Below are 16,659 nucleotides of genomic sequence, written 5' to 3'. Positions count from 1 at the left end.
GTAAGCCCGGCAGTCTCTTAATCAAGGCCAATCAACAGGCTCTCTGCACACTGGTGCAACCCACATGCATGCACATATGGGAAAACACATCACAAAGACAGATGATCCAGAGAATCACATCTCAACTCCCATATGCCGAAGAGCTGGAGTCAAACCTAATCAGGCCATGTCAAAGGCCTAATGATCCTAACCAGCTCCATCACTGCAGCAGAGTGAGGCTGCTAGTCCACTTACTGTTTATTTCACTCTTTTACTGTCTGACTGCAGACATTCAGAAAGCCATCACCTCACAGGGCAGAAGGAAACATGGAACACTTGATATCCGGCATAAAACAGCCAGAGATCACACAGAGAAAAAAATCACATTTAATTTAACACCAACTACAGTACAAATACACACTTCAATTTAAAGATGACTGCATCTTCGAGACTGTAAGTTGCATTAGTTAAAAAATGCATAATGAAAATAAGAGTTGTACTACAGCGCAAGTTCATTTATTTGGAAATTGTCAAACATGAGGGTGTCCATGTCCATGTTAATGTGATCTGTTTTGGATCCAGATCGTCCCAGTGATATTCAATTGTTTTTCAACAAACTTACAGAAACTGGGTGTTCTGACATGTTCTAAATCAGAACGGTCAGAAACGGCTCGTCTTCGCCGGTGAAGTGCACAGCTGAGCGGAGACGCATGCAGAGTAAATCCAGGGTGGTAGAGGGGCAGTTGAATAGCATGAGGCAGCAACACCAAGAAGGTCTGTCTGCATCCAACTAGTTAACCACCAGAGCGTGGAAACATAACAGCACCATTTATAAGTCTCAACAAGTGTTGTAGCAATTTCAAATGTAGCACAGATAGATAGACAGCTACGGTAGGAAAATCTGATGGTCAGAACGCCGGCAGCACCTGGTGGATTTGTTCCTCCAGCTAGCGTGCTTTTGGTTTTCTCACGGCTGCAGACGATAATATTTAATCCACGGTTCGTGTCTGTCACTATGAATCAACATATAGATCATCAGTCAAACAGAAATAAAATGTTTCAAAACGAGTTGTTCTAAAACATGCCTCAGAGGAGGGGTATGAAGGGTAAAGGAAAGGTCTGTGGAGCTACAATAACCAGGAATTCAGACCAAAGCACTGCAGTTCTACTTTATATAGGCTACAAGTGAATGATTTACATGTGAAAAGGAAGTCACTTTTGATAATTGAGGCATTTTGTATAACTGAAGGTAATATTAACTTGACAGTACTATAAAATTACATTATGCACCTACAAAATACAAAATATTAAAAATGTAATTATTTTGCCCTCTCTACAAAAATATTTTGTAGAAAATAATATTTTAAAAACAGATCAGTAAGTGCAACAGTGCAGAACCAGAAAGAAGACTTTTTTTTTACCCTGAAACCCCCTCCCAAAAAACAAAGGAAACAAACAGAAGTGGAGAACAAGGCCTTGTGTTTACTATTTTTCTTGTGGTAAATGTAAGGTTGCATACCAAAAAAGACAAAAAAAAACAAATTACATCTAAACAGACACATTAAACTGCAGCTGTATGGACATGTGGATTATATGATAAATATGTTTGTAATCCTGTGACAACAGTAAGAACAAAAAAAAAGTGTATACTACTGGCAGCCCAAGGAAAATTCCAAGTTCAAGTGCTTTCAAAAGAAATAAAGAGCAAACCAGCGGGCGCAGCACAATACGCTCTCTGAATGTTTTCCTTGTTCCATTTGTTGCCTTAATAGATGAGTGACAGCCACGTAACATAAAGCAATGAAAAGCAGGAAGGGGGTACGTGAAGACAAAGAAAACAAGGCCCACATCAAACGCAACAATAAAGGTAAAGCAGCGGAGAGCCTCGTCATTATCTGGAAGGAGCGATCAAGAGGAGGCTGAATGTGAGCGGAAAGGGAGCGCTGAGTGTTTTGGTCCAGTCTTTTAGATCATTAACGTGTAGCTCTGAGTTTCATTAGTCCTGCCAAAGCTCTGCTTTGTGGTTCTCCATTGGTCTGTCTTTTAGACCTCTGCCAGCCAACAATGCTGCATGACCTTCGCAGGGAGAGAGAAGACCATTACACAAACCTGCCCTTCATTCCCCCAGACCCCCTAGCCCCTAGCCCCCCAGACCCCCACCACTCCTCTCCTGGTCGACCAACAGCGGCCTGTACCGGAGCAGCTCCTGAAAGCCCTTCACATTTCAAAAGTGCTACACCCCCAGAGCTTGGGCAGCCACCTTTTGTGTTGAAGGAAGGGGAGCAGATGAGGAAAAAAAATCATCTGCACAGGAAGCAGTCTGAAAAGCCATAATGGTGCTTGAGCTGAGACAGGAGTGGAGCATGAGGATTTGGGGTGGGGGTGTCGATGAATTTCACGTCCAAAACAGACTTTCACTTTTGCCCCGTTGCTTAGTTTGTCGTCAGGCCCCCGCAGACCGGACTGTGGCCTGGATTGTAGAACAGGTGTGGACAGACTGAGACAGCGTGGCGCTGACAGCCGCAGCCAGTATCACTGAAGGCCAAGAGGTCATGACCCTCCAGACAGTGAAGACATGTTGCAGATCACGGTGTCAGAAGATGGTACATGGACATGCATGTATCTGTGCCTCTGCATAAGGGGTAAAACATCAACATTCTGCATGTAATTTATGAAACTTTAATGAAACAATGGGACAGAATTTAGCATGGATTCTGTTGGTACTAGGTAAATTATGCAGCAAAAAATGTACTTATTGGAATGCTTTTTACACATTTACTCAGAGTGAACCATAAATAAAACAGCATGAATGACTTTCTGCTACCAGAAAAAAACTATAAACACATCAACAAAATTCTCTGGTGACCAAGATAAGCCAGTTTTCAGCTTTACTGGCCAGAACACTGACTGAAAACGACTCAAACGGTTTAATTAGAAATTGAACACAATAGAAAACTTTTCAGCAAATTCTAATCCAGTAATAAACTAGGTGCTTCCTGTTTACTAGAAAGTACTCCTGAAACCAGTGAATGGAAACTAAAATCAAAAAATTATTTTCTTTTATCTTGAATTGAACTAATTTTCTTTCCAGACTTAATGAGTGAACAAATATGTGGGGGAACATGTCCAATCAAACTCAATGTTGAAGCAGTTTCCTCAATAAAAACCTGCTTCCTTATCGCCCAGCTACCTGATTCAAAGTCTGAAATGAAAGCCACCTATGTGAGGAGCCGGCCACAGCGAGGCGAGGAAGATCACAGCCACAGCCAAGACAAAGGCAGAGAGTGAGAGACAGATAGCTGAGAAGCCGACAGACGGCTCCAGACAGAGGCTGGGATTTGATTAATGACCAGGGCGTGATGTGCCCGGGCTCTGATACATGACATCTCCATGGAAAGAAGATCCATCAATGCAAATCCAGCTCCGTCAGTCGCACAGAGAAAAACTCTGACCCTGCTAAAAGAAAGTCGCATCAACACCTGACCCTCGCCTTTCTTTCTCAACTAATCCATCCGTCCGTCCAGCTCTCCTCCATCCATCCCTCCCTGTTTCAACAGCATTTGCATTCTCTTCTCGCTTTAAGCCTCTCTCTCTCTCCTTTGCGCCCTTTCCCTCTCCTCAGCCTCACCATGTCACGCTATCTCATATTTCTATCCCCTCTTTTAATACCCAATTTGCATCCAATACAAGCAGGCTGCTTCCACTGAGGAGCCGATGTGCGAAAGGACAAGCTGTGAAGCCCTCGCAAACACTGTGTCTTATTTGAATCGTTCTGCCTGAGAGCAGATTTCAGTTCAAGGAAAAAACAGGGTAAGCTGGAGTGGAGAGGACGGGGGGGTGTGAGGAGGCAGCAGGTTGGGCAGGTGACATGTTGACTGATGCTCCGCGATTCAGGACATGCAGAGGATCCTGCAGCTGGGAGGCAGAGGTGAAGCGTGGGAAAGGAATCTAGAGTTCAGCATCCAGGCTGGGGAATACTTTTATAGCTCTGTCTTCCTTCTTTGAAGATGACATTTTGAAGTTGCTGTTTTTATCTCTGTCAGTTTTAAGGCCAAAAGCATACAATGTATCACTTAATGTGAATCCCAGAAAAGCAAACTAAACAAATACTCAAAGAAATGAAACTTTTTGAGTTAAATGATGCAGTGGGTGACATTTGGATCCACAACTAAAACAAGTGTTGTAGACATGATGTGATGTTGAGCAGTTTCACCAAGTGAAAACTGCATTTAAATGGGAAGTAAGTGAGTTTTCCAATGGAGCAGATTGTTTCTACACAGAAGTTTCATGTGTATCAATCAGGCCAATCCTGACAAAGAATGAGGAGACACACGCCCCGCTGATGAAGCAAAGTAAAGTGGTTAGCATGTCCTAACAAAAACACAGGACACAGCAGATTACTGAAAGGCCATGTGTGTCTAAACTATGCACTACACTAAATCATGTGAAAAATGTAAAACATGTCTCCCCAGAAATATTTGAGGATCAGTCAGAATGTTGCACTTGACCTGATAAATCTGAAGGTGAAATTAAAATGTGCAAAAGGCCAAAACCAGCAACTGCAACAGAATAAATACAGCAGTTCTAACTCAAAAGTTCTACATGAACCTTAATTGAAACAAGCAAATAAATAAAAACAAATGTTAAATAAAGCCTACAATTCTTCAGGTGTTAAAATGTGTCAACATGTTTGTGTTGATGCCGGCCGCCCTGCTGTAGCTGTCTGTGTTGCTGCGAGACTTTAAGGTCATTCCTTCATTTAGGCAAATCCATGTGCAGGTGAGCTTTATGGAAATGTTGCTTTTTACATGATTTTTGCATCAGTGTGAGGTACCTTGAAGTGCCAGGTCACTGATTTGACAAATTTGCAAGAAACACACACTTTGATGACTTATTCTAATGTTCCTGAACTTTTTTAAGACTTTCATATATTTCTAACGCCACTGATTGGTTGTTTTTAATTCATGGAAAAAAATATTTAAGGAGGTTGATAACATTTTGTCTTTTTTTAATTTTTGAGTAATTTCAAATTTTATCAATGTGTAAATTAACTCCCGCTTAGAATTTAAGTTGGTTTTCAATTTCAGATTGTTTGAAACCCAAAATGTCCATATAAAAATATCACTAAATACAAAAGCTATTTCCAAAATATTTCTTTATTATACACGAATTTAATAGTTTTGGAGAGAACAGATTTATTACTTTCATATTTGCAGGTGACAGCAGCTCCATCTGCACTTATTCAGAACATTTAACACTTATCTCCTTAAAAGCAGCATGAAATAAAATATTGTTTTTGTTGGGTTTTTTTAACCAAGATTCCACAAAGATCAGTGTCTGCCTTTACTGCTTAGTGTGTGGATTAAAATCTCCTGGGTTCATTTAATAACTGTGTTAAACCTATATTTAAAGTTCATTGAATTATTTTAAGTTAATATTTTTTTTCTTCCAAGGAAGCATTCTAACTTATGCAATACTATATTTTATCAAGTATTTTGTTGTAAGAATTTTAAAGGATTTTTTTGGCCTAAAATATCTTTTGTAATATCATCACCTTACTAAAATAATGGACCAAGTTATTTTGTGCCAAAACTGATTTTTTATTTTTTTTGCCTAAATAATTTTGGCAAAAAAAAAAAAAAGACTGACGTCATTAGTTTAGGAAGGTGATGATATTAACACGTCTTTATTATATAATTAAGTAAAATGTATTTTTACAAAATTAAGACATTTTCATAGCATATGTTTTGGTATTATGCCTCGGTTCTGTTCACAAAAATAATTTTGTGAATTCCTTTCAAACAGGAATCATTAGGTCCTGTTTGAAATGGGACCTAATGATTTCAAACATTAGGTTTGAAATCAAACCTAATGTTTGATTTCATTACTTTCCTCCCTTTAACATGTTAAAGGTGGGAGGAAAAGAAAGCAGTGGGTGAGGAAGAAGGAAAGGTGCAGTGGTAGTGGGGGTGAGGCTTTCTGAGCAGGAGAAAGCTGTTCTTCCGTCCCAATTCCCCAAAGTACTGTTATTAAAACACTCACTTCCACATGAGGGGGAAAACGAGGGAGACAGAAAAACAGGAGGAGAAGAAAGAGAAATGGATGGCAGGGTAGGCTAAAAAGAGCTGAACACAAAGAGTGTGTGGGGTGTGTGTGTAGAGAGGGTGTGAGGGGGTAAGTACTGAAGGAGCGGGGATCCCCTACTGGACAAAGTAAAAACAAATTAAAAGTGCCTTTATAAAACACAGATGCTGCTAAAAAAAAAATTCCCATGATTTAGTCTTTTGTTAGGGAGGAGGGCTGGTGGTAAAGCCATCAGGACGTGCAGGACGTCCTCTTCTCTTCTCCCCCCGTCCTCACCTCGCTCAGGTAATGCTCCACTGGAGGAATCTCTCTTCCCTTTTCCATTTTCACCCCTCTGCTCTCTCTTTGTACAGCAGCCTTCTCTCATCTGCTATTTTCAGTCGCAGTGAAGAGTCGAGGTCAGGCCGGCCTGTGTGAAAATGGCTTACTGCCCACTCTCCTGCTCCCAAACCGCAAGCTAAAGGGTCACTTTTACTAATGGCCCTATTTGGGAAAACCTTCAGAACGTTTTGTATTTTTATCAACATTTCTCATGTCAAAATAGTTGAAAAATACACAGAAATTCCCAGGAAATAACTTTTTTTCCCCCTAATTTTATCTCAAAATGAGAAAGCAGGATCTTGACGTTTCTTGTATAAGATGTGGTATATGGAAAAAAAATAAAATAAAAAATAGCAGGGCTGAGGGAGCGGCAGCACAGAAGCAAGAACATTTCACATCTAGGAACATTTTCCCAACAAACAACTTCTAGGTGTGAAGACATCAGACAGGCAAAGAAAAAAACAGAGCAGGAACACACAAGCATCCCCCTGAAATCAGATCCACAAGTTTACAGCATGTCAGTATTTACAAGACTTCATCAGACAGTGCTGGGTCGCCAACAAGATGAGCCCCAGAGGGGGGTGGGAGGGACAGATCCGTTGGATCAGATGACACCCACACTCCAGCCATATGTGTGTGTACAAGAGCACACACGTGTGCAAATATGTGCATCTCTGGTCCTATTTGGGTCAAGGAGTTAGTACCTCACAATGAGGAGCGGCGGGTTCCTGCGAACGAGTGGAGGAGACGGTACAGGAGATGGCTGTGATGTGTGTGTGTGTGTGTGTGTGTATGTGTGTTGGGGTGGGCATGTGTGTGTGTGAGAGTAGGGGCTGTGGGGGGGGTGGAGACAGACAAATTAAAAATAAAAATACACAAATCACACAGAGGCTCACTGTACAGAACATTTCTGAAGAGTTTCGTTTACATTTCCTTAGAAGACAAAAGCCAAAGTACACCAATATAATTCAGTTCTCTCTTAGACTTAAATTAAAAGCATATCCTTCCACCTAAAACAATTGTTTTCAGAAATATATATTTATGAATATATAACATCTGTTGCTAAAAACAGTTATACAGTAAAATATGTCACTTTTTCACTTTAACCATCATTAGGAAGACGTTCTTTAGTAAACCTGATTAAAACCAGATCAGAGAGCAGCGACATGAGCAGAATCTGACCTCACAGTCAGCCGGCCGCTAAATCCCACTCTGAAAGCCCCCCCCCCCCCCTTAATAGGCCGGTGGTCCGATGGCAAACAGTCAATAAGAAAGGTGGAGGGGAGATAAACCCGACGGTGCTGCTGCCCCGGTCCTGCTGCAGTCAAACACTCACACCGACTTATCACCTTTAACAAGTCCTGCACAGTCATTTACACTTTCCATGAGGAACAAAGTGAAATCTTATTATGCAGGCAGGCAGAAATCTATTCATCTGATCCATCAGGTTTCTTCATCTTAAAATACACCTGAACTTTATTATATTACATCACATCACATTATATTATATTATAATGTTTGGGTGTGACACATGCTCTGAGTTGAGCTGGTAAGAAAAGTGTTCCAAAAATACTTTGGCAAGTTTTACTGGGAATAAAAAATAAAGAAAAAGATTTTTGAGGTTTCAAAAATATCAAAGTATGAGATCATGCATGTAAACTCTGATGCAGATTACAATTTATAATAAAAATGTATCTTAATTTTTGCCAGCGAGAATATGGGTGTATCATATTTCCAAAATGTTTTAATGACTACATGAGTTTTATAAAACCTAACCTGTATAATAATGTTTAATTTTTTTGTTCTATAAATGACATTTGAATTACATTCAGTAGGTCTGAAACAGACTTAGTTCACCGTATAAAACAATGACTTGTATAAAGGAGAATAAAAATGGTGACAGTGCAGCAGCACAGAAAGCATCTAAAGCCTATTGATTGTTTGATGAAGGAAGAACACGGCTTTCCACAGGGCAGGCACCGAGCTGGAAGCCACAAGTGCCTTCTGTGTGTAACAGCAAGCCAGCTTTATTTCTTTATCTCTACCTTACAATTTTGCAAATCAAATAATGATGAGTGCAGCGTAAAGCAGCTGGTGATAAGAGGGTTTAGTGGTTGTGGGGATTGAGTTATTAGGGTTCGCATAAAAACGTCAGAGGTCTCTGGCGGACCACGGCCGCCGGCCAAGATACATATTCCTCGTACTGTGTGTTTTTGGTCGCTTTAAAAGCCTTAAAAGTACTGGGGAAGGCTAATTTTCAGGGTAAACAGCTTGTTCGATTGCTGTGTGGTTTTGCGCTGAGCTTTCCGTTTATTGACTCAAGCCGAGTTGGGCTCTGGCTCCTCTGCCGACCACAGCCTGCACAAGCCTGCAGACCTCCGTCGGCAGCACAGAGCACGAGCCGCTGACACTTCTTACCTCTCTGATAGTGCTCTACTGTACACTGAAATGTAGAAAGCCTCACTCTTAGGAGAGCACAGAATGACCATGGGATAAAAATACTTTTATAATTCAGCTGTGTCCTCCAAATAACGAGCAATCTGTTCGTTAGGATATTTAAGATATAATAGGATTAAAATCTAATGCAGGTTTTATATTTCCTATAAAATGTCTGTATTGCAAGAACATGTTCTAAAGAGAGGGCTGCAGGGGTTAAAAAACATTACAAGGTTTTAAACAAAACATTTAAAAGCATGAAATAAATATCTATGAAAATGATTCTGATTGCCAATCAAAATATAGTTTCAGTTCTAAGTGGGGGTTGGGATGGAAAACTAACACAGAACAATACAGAAAAATGAAGTGTTAAATACTATCATGGTCCAAACAGAGTTCTGGTTTTAAGGATAAAAAACAGTTGTGAGCTCCGAGTTGAAGGAAGCAGCCACCTGTGAAACGTCCAGGCGCTGCAGAAATGAGCCCACTCATCCTCTGTTGTCACATTTGCATTCAGGCTAATCCCTTCCAGCAACAAGTCCAGTGTCACCAGTCGTGCACTGTGTGACGAGCAGCCGGGCTGCTCCACTCGCCTGCAACCCTGACCATACAGCACCACACGGAGGCTTACTGCGGTACTAAAACTGAGCTCTGTCACAAAGAAGAATTCACTGAACTTAAGCCAAATATAATCAACTGTTAGAATGACTTTGTTTAAGTGTAGTATATGTAGTTCAGTCCCAGTTCATTGTGTTGATCACCATGTTCATTTGTAGAATCTCTAGAAAACAGAAAGACAAAACTATCTCAGAATTATGAAAGATATTTAATTGCTCCTAATCAGGTTAACATTTCAGGCTCAGAGATGCTGCTGGAAGTAAAACAGACATCTTTCCTCTGAGTCTGGTGACTGAGCGAAGGCAGACCTGCTCACCTGAACCGCAATCTGCTCTGATTGAAACATGAACAGTGTAACTTGCTCTGGTAAAGTCATCTACCACCTCTGTGTGTTTCAGGAGGAATTCTGAACGTTTTAGGTTGGATTTTTGCAACACACAGTCCCAGAGCAGGGTCAACAGGAGGCCGTGCACATACGTGTCACACACCAGCAGTTATGAGGTAATGTTTCCTTGACTTCTGCTTCTGAAAAGCGTTGGTGTTTTTCACCATAGGACGATGACTGATGAAGGCTGGATGGGGGTGGGGGCGACAGGGAGAGACAGGGCGAGATAAAACACAAGTCCACAGCTAAATAAGCAAGCCGTCCGCCTCTAATAGCAGAAAGGAAGTGTCCCTTTATCAACAAATGAATTAACAGTTTCCCGTCACACCTTGTTTTCAGCCTCCCCCTCTCTGGTTCTCCGTCTGAACCAGCGCCAGGCCCCAGATGGCCCAGTGATCGGACCACCACCACTTCAACTTGCTGAGGAAACAAATCTGCTGCACTGACTTACAGCCCAGTGTTGACGTCTTGCACTCCTGATGCTGCATGCGCAGACAAAGCCAGCAACCAGGGATGAAAAGTAAAGATGATGGTTAGAAAACCCTTTGACCAGAATGAAAATATTTCTCCTTAAGTAAGGAGATAAACTCAGAGTTAGAACTTATTGATAAGTTGCTTTGGGAGTAGGAAGCTTATTAACAGGAGTATCACTATATGAAAACATTTAATAAAAAAGACTTTAATTCAAAATATTTTATTTTTAAAAATATGTTGTTTCTCCTACAAATAAACTGATTTAAATTAATACATTTATACCCTATATTTATATATGATTTGCTACATAGACTTAGAAAACATTAGTGCAGTATTTTTTCTTGGAACAGTCCAACATGAGTAAAGGAAGCTGACGCCGTTAATCAGTCAGATTGTCTGCTCTGGTGGAAATGCTGCTTCCATTTGGTCTATATAAGCTTTGAAAACAGCTTTACCTTAATAAGAGTGACAGGTTTAGCTTCCAGACTATAATGAAAATATTTCAAAACAGCTGAACTGTGAGGAAACCCTAAATTATTTATCTGGTCTAAACACCTGGCAGGTTTAAGTTTACGTACGTACGTCCATTTTCTGCCGCCTATCCAGCCACTTCTTCCAGCTCCTCCGGAGGAATCCCAAGGCGTTCCCAGGCCAGCCAAGAGACATAGTCCCTCCAGCATGTCCTGGGTCTTCCCCGAGGCCTCCTCCCGGTGGGACGTGCCCGGAACACCTCACCAGGGAGGCGTCCAGGAGGCATCCTGACCAGATGCCCGAGCCTCAACTGGCTCCTCTCTACGTGGAGGAGCAGCGGCTCTACTCTGAGTCCCTCCCGGATGACCGAGCTTCTCACCCTATCTCTAAGGGAGAGCCCAGCCACCCTGCGGAGGAAACCCATTTCGGCCGCTTGCCGGAATTTAATTTTTTCGTATTTTAATACGGTTTTATTTTTAATTAAACCGTGTTAAAATACCAGCCAAAACATGCAAAATGCTTAAGAAGGATGTAAATTATTATAGCTCCTTTTTCATGTTGTTTAGTGTTTAGTATGTATTAAGGTGTTCTTTTAATAAACATACACCATTTAAATAGCTTACTATTTGTTTCTTTAACGAAAATTGGACAGGAAGTAGGTAGGAGACAGAAGGGTAAGACATCCAACAAATGGCCCCCAGGCCGAGAATCGAACCACGGGCGACCACGTGGAGGACTACAGCCTCTACACCTGAGCCACTCAGCAACCCTGTTCACCAGCTTTTGAGAGGAACCTGTCTGCTTCTCTGTCAGGAACCAACCTCTGGGTAGAACAAAGACAGTTTTCAGTTGAAATATGAATCATTTTGATCTAAACTGTATTTAGGACTTACTGTATTATACAACACGGTAGCTAAATATGAAGTTCATCTGAATATGAAAGCAACAACAGCGGCTCCTGCTGCAACCTCAATAACCTCTGTCCGACCTGCACTCACTAATCTAGGCTCATATATGCTGGCTCCCAAACAAACCAAGCTTTACAGCGTGGGACGCTCGCATGATGGGTCATCACCTCAAAAAACAATACATCCATCACACAAAAGGAAGGCTTTGGGGGGAAAAAAACCACGGGGCCGAGAAACTGGATCCAGGGACACAAATAGCCCTTCCAGATTTTAACAGTGACAAGAAGACAGCCAATTGCAGCCTCTATTTTTAGGTTTGCCGCTTGCTCGGACTGGCAGCTTTGAGGAGGATGTGTACTTTTCTACAGTTCCTTCCCAAAAATCAACGCCGGCCTTGTTGGCGACAATCACAGCGCAGCTGTTGTGGCTAGGTGGCCCGGCCCCAGCCTGCCTCACCCCCCCTGCTCTCTGCCAGGCTGGAGGAAAACCACCTCAGCTGCCCAGAATTTCACACCCGGCTCACAAAAACAGAAGGAAGGCGGACACAACAGCAAAAGCAAGTGACTCTTTGTTTACATCTGGTGAAAACTGGACGAATTATGGTGTTTTTATTAATACCACTGGCATTCGTGATGGCATGTCATGAAACAGTGGCAATAAATTAACTACAGATTACAGGAAACGCACAACTGATGAAACTCTGTGACTCCAATCTCACTTGTGAGCTGAGAGTGATTACTGAATTCTGCAGATTTGAGCCTTGGTCAGATCTTAGAGTTTTTGTTAAAGTATTTCAGGCTAAAAAACATTGCTGAGTCTCTGGTATAATACTGATAAAAGAATCACAACATGACAACTGCAGCTTAAAAACTGCTGTGCGAAAAGATAATTGATCTTCAAAAATTTACAACATCTACAAACAAGAAACTAAAATGTAAACAATAAAATATTCCAGCTATGAAAACATTGACTTTACCGTGAAAGATGTTTCTGATCCACTCCTTTTGAACACCTCGCCGTATAAATGATGCTGTAGACAGTTTATCTTCTTCAAACGTGTGCGCACACACACTCAGTTTAGTGTCACTGTGAAGACTAATTGTTGACAGGTGGCCTTAATGCCTTCCTTTGAAACAAAAGTGTGATTTACGAGCAGGCTCCCCAAGACCCTGGCTTTCAGGGCTGCTACTACAAACTTATCTTTCCTTCCCTGTGTCTGTACCCCAACCCCCACCTATGTACCCCATCTCTTGCTTTCCCTCAGTTACACCTCATTATTTTGCTTGTTCACTTTCACCTGGTTCCCCGCTCCACTTTGATGTTCCCGTGCCACTCAGTCTCATCGCAGCGAAACCAAGTCTCCAAAGAGGTCCTTTAATGTTTGATGGTCTATTCCTCAGTTTGGAGGAATGTGAGTAGTTTGGTATGGAGGTTAAAGAGAGGTCTGAGTCATCACAAGAAAGACAAGAAGGAAAAGAGGAAGCTAGGACATAGTCTGTCAGTGGAAGTGTAGGGATGTGAATGTTTGATATATAAAGCGATACGCATATGAAAAAACATCAACCTGCATCCGTTGTTCCAGACTTTGGTCCCAGTCAGAACAGAGAAAACAGACTGTAGGGGCAGCTTAATGCTAGGAGGTAAAAGTGAGAAGCTCTTCAAACAAAATATATTACAATGATTTTAAATGAACTAAAACATAATATATATATAGACTGAAGACAATCATTCCACATTTGTGTAGTCAAATTCAAACTGGCAGGAAACCATGAAGTAAACCACATTTAAAATTCCAGCTTGTAGACCAGTAATTATACTCTTCACAAAAACTTGCAAGATAACCCTTAATGTTGTAATAAAATGCAAAATAAACAAAAACAAACAGGATGTTTCATGTTTAAATATGTTCATGGCTAAAGTGAGACTAGACCATGGAGAAGAGAAACCTGTGAATCCCCCTCACACTCCTGAATGGTCTTCACAGACCTCTGAGTCTGGAAACTGTGGTTATCCCAGTTGCATTGTGTAACCTATTGTAACATAATATTCCCATCTACTTAACTTTCCATTAATGTGCTCAGATACATCACTCCATCAGCATCCACGTTTTTAGTAATGACCAATTGTGGCTTCAGTTCCCCGTAGAGTATCTGAGAAATCAAACTTTAGGTATTGATTGGCTGTAAGGAATAATCATTAAAATAACAGACCAAACCAAACCAACAGATATACATTGATTCAAAATGTGTCCCTCTGTGTATAATGACGCTACACGAAAGTTTCTTTTTTATATTGATTTACTGAAATAAACATATGTATATATATTTTATGATATTGAAATGTACTGTGATAGAACTGCATGGTTTTGCACTGTAGCATGTTGCTCTAAATACCTTAAGATATTTAATAAAATATGTATGACAACAATATGTCTAAGGTTAATGTCAGTCTGGGGGAACTTCCCCTGCCAGCCTCACTGTTCCCCAGAGCCACCAGTTTCACCTACAACTGAAACAGTTGAAGAGGTTAAAAGATGATTTCCACTGTAAGCTAAAACCAGCTTCATAAAATCAATTAACAAAAGAAGATATAAAATACATCCTGTTATGTAAACTTATTCACTTGTCAGTTAGCAGTCATTCAGTTCTTTTAAGTGTTTACCAAGTTCCCAGCATGACCTCGGCCACAGCAAAGCTATCAAAGCTCAGGGTTATTCCTGGAAGCCAATCACTGATGAGAACTGTGATATTTTACACTGAGTAACACCTCTGGGTCAAGCAGTGCAGTTGGCACAAGGTATATGTGCATCAGTGTGTATCTGCTGTGACTTGGTACACAGAGACAGTGTGAGCAGCCTGCAATGGTGTTTGACAAACAAGGGAGACAAGGTCCCAAAAGGCAGGGCGGAGTCCCAGGAAAAGAGCTACTGTCATGATCAGTAACTGGAAACACACCCACACACACACACGCGCGCACACACACACACACACACACACACACACACACACACACACACACACACACACACACACACACACACACACACACACACACACACACACACACACACACACACACATTTGTATTTCTACCCATATTAGGACTTTGTATTGACTTTCATACATTTTAGTAACTGCATTTATTGTCAACCTACACATTTTCCCCAAACCTAATCTTTGCTAGTCTATTCCTAACCAAAACCTCATTCACAGCATACCTCCAAATCTAACCGCTGACCCCTAATACGATGGACAAGGGGGTCCATCGTATTAGGGCCCGGTTTTGGTCTTCAGAAGGTTAGTAAATATGACAGAAATGGTTCTAAATAGGGCAGCTAAACCCTGTTTAGCTACATAGAGTAGCCTGTATGTACACAAACACATACACGCACACACACAGAGAAATATGTTTCATAGTAGCATAGAAAGATAATTTTCCTTACCTAGAAAGTAGTTCTAAGTGAAAAATATTTTAGCATCAAGTTTTAGGGAAACTTTGCCCTTTAACATTCATGTGAAAAGGCCGATTCATTCAGGCTTTTCCTGAGTCCAACTCGGTATGTATCTGAATATGTATCTGAGCATTCACACAAAGGAGATGCAGCAGGATCACAGAATGTTGAAGTTTCAATGGTTTGGTGCTGTAAGCAGAAGAAGGGCTGCCCACACATTCACCAACCCGCCCCTCTCCTTACCATGCAGTGGAGACCCGGAGGGGCTGCTGGACATGCCAGGTATGGGACTGCAGCGGCCGCCCATGCCGCCTCCTCCACCCAGAATGCAGCTGCTTCCTCCCATGCCTCCAGCTCCTCCTCCGCCAACAGCAGCCGCCCTGTTCAGCTCTTGCTCGATCTCCTCCAGGCCGGCGCTTTTTTGGAAGCGCGACATCCGGTTCACCACCCGCGGGGACATGTGGGTGCGGGCACAGGGTGCGCCACCATAAGGGTTGATTGGAAACACGTGGCTGGTGCCTCGAAGGGTGCTGATGGCTACCCAGCGACTGTCCTGACTAAAGCACATGTCTTGGACCTGAGCAGACAGACCCAGCGCAGGAACAGGACAGAAAGAAAAAGGGCAGAGAGAAGAAACAACAGATTGAAGTCAATAGACAATGACTGGAAAACATAAAACTTAGTAGCTTAAAAAAAAAACTATGCTATTTTAACAAAAAGAATGCAGTAATTTTTTTGCAAAAATTTCTCTTGAAAGACTCACTTCCTGTTACAATTAGACCATTTAGTCTGAAATGTTCATTAGCTACATTTATTCCGTTATATTCAGAAACATCTATAAACCAAACGTTTTTTACATATTTGTCAAAACTGTCACTATGTCCTGATAGTATATTATGAGACAGATGATCTGTGACAAAAATACAGCTGTTCTGCCTTCTCCCTGTGGACCTGATGTCATCTGCAGAAATACACAATTACTGATCAGATACAACTAATCAAAGCCTGGAGGAGGGTCTCAGTGCTGTCAATCAAGCTCCTGTAAGCTGCGCTCAATGTGTTAATGGTGGAGCAACAACTTATTGTTCCAGGAAAACTGCATATGGGCTTGACCACAGCCTGAGCATTCACAACAAGCTCCAGTGTGGGGAAGGAGCTGTAGCGTAGCAGAGAGGAAGGCTGTGAGCATTGCATACACATGGTCAACTCTAAAATAATTTAGTTTTAGTTTTAGTTTTAAAATAATAAGAAAATCCTGTGTGAGAAGTAATTATATTCTCACACAGTGTGACATCACCTCTGTTCCTAATATAAATGATTGATAATGGCTAAAGCAGGAAGGACAGAATTCAATTTGTTACATCACCAGTTCTCAAAATCATTTCTACTGGTTCAATTAGTACAAACCAATACACTAGATAAAGTAAGACATTTTCAGAGCATAATGAAGACCCATAACATAGATAACAGTTTAAGAGAAGAACTTAAAACAGACTTTTTTTCATTGCTGATGTATGATGTAAAACAGTGGT

At 41.4% G+C, this 16,659-nt stretch overlaps 1 protein-coding gene across 6 annotated transcripts in view; it reads right to left on the bottom strand.

Moving 5' to 3' along the window:
• The window catches only part of bcas3 (BCAS3 microtubule associated cell migration factor), a 386,651-nt gene that overhangs the window by 290,693 nt on the left and 79,299 nt on the right, over positions 1-16,659 (bottom strand). For all 6 annotated transcript variants that reach the window (XM_081614862.1, XM_081614859.1, XM_081614863.1 and 3 more), the window contains exon 15: positions 15,371-15,704. In XM_081614862.1, coding sequence (XP_081470988.1) covers positions 15,371-15,704 — 334 coding nt within the window. The remainder of the gene's footprint in view (positions 1-15,370; positions 15,705-16,659) is intronic.

The sequence above is a fragment of the Poecilia reticulata genome, chromosome 13 (assembly GCF_904066995.2).
Source record: "Poecilia reticulata chromosome 13, P_reticulata-male-v2, whole genome shotgun sequence".
In the NCBI taxonomy this organism is placed as follows: Eukaryota; Metazoa; Chordata; class Actinopteri; order Cyprinodontiformes; family Poeciliidae; genus Poecilia; species Poecilia reticulata.
Note: the sequence above shows the minus strand (reverse complement) of the source record. Positions and strands in the feature narration are given on the sequence as shown.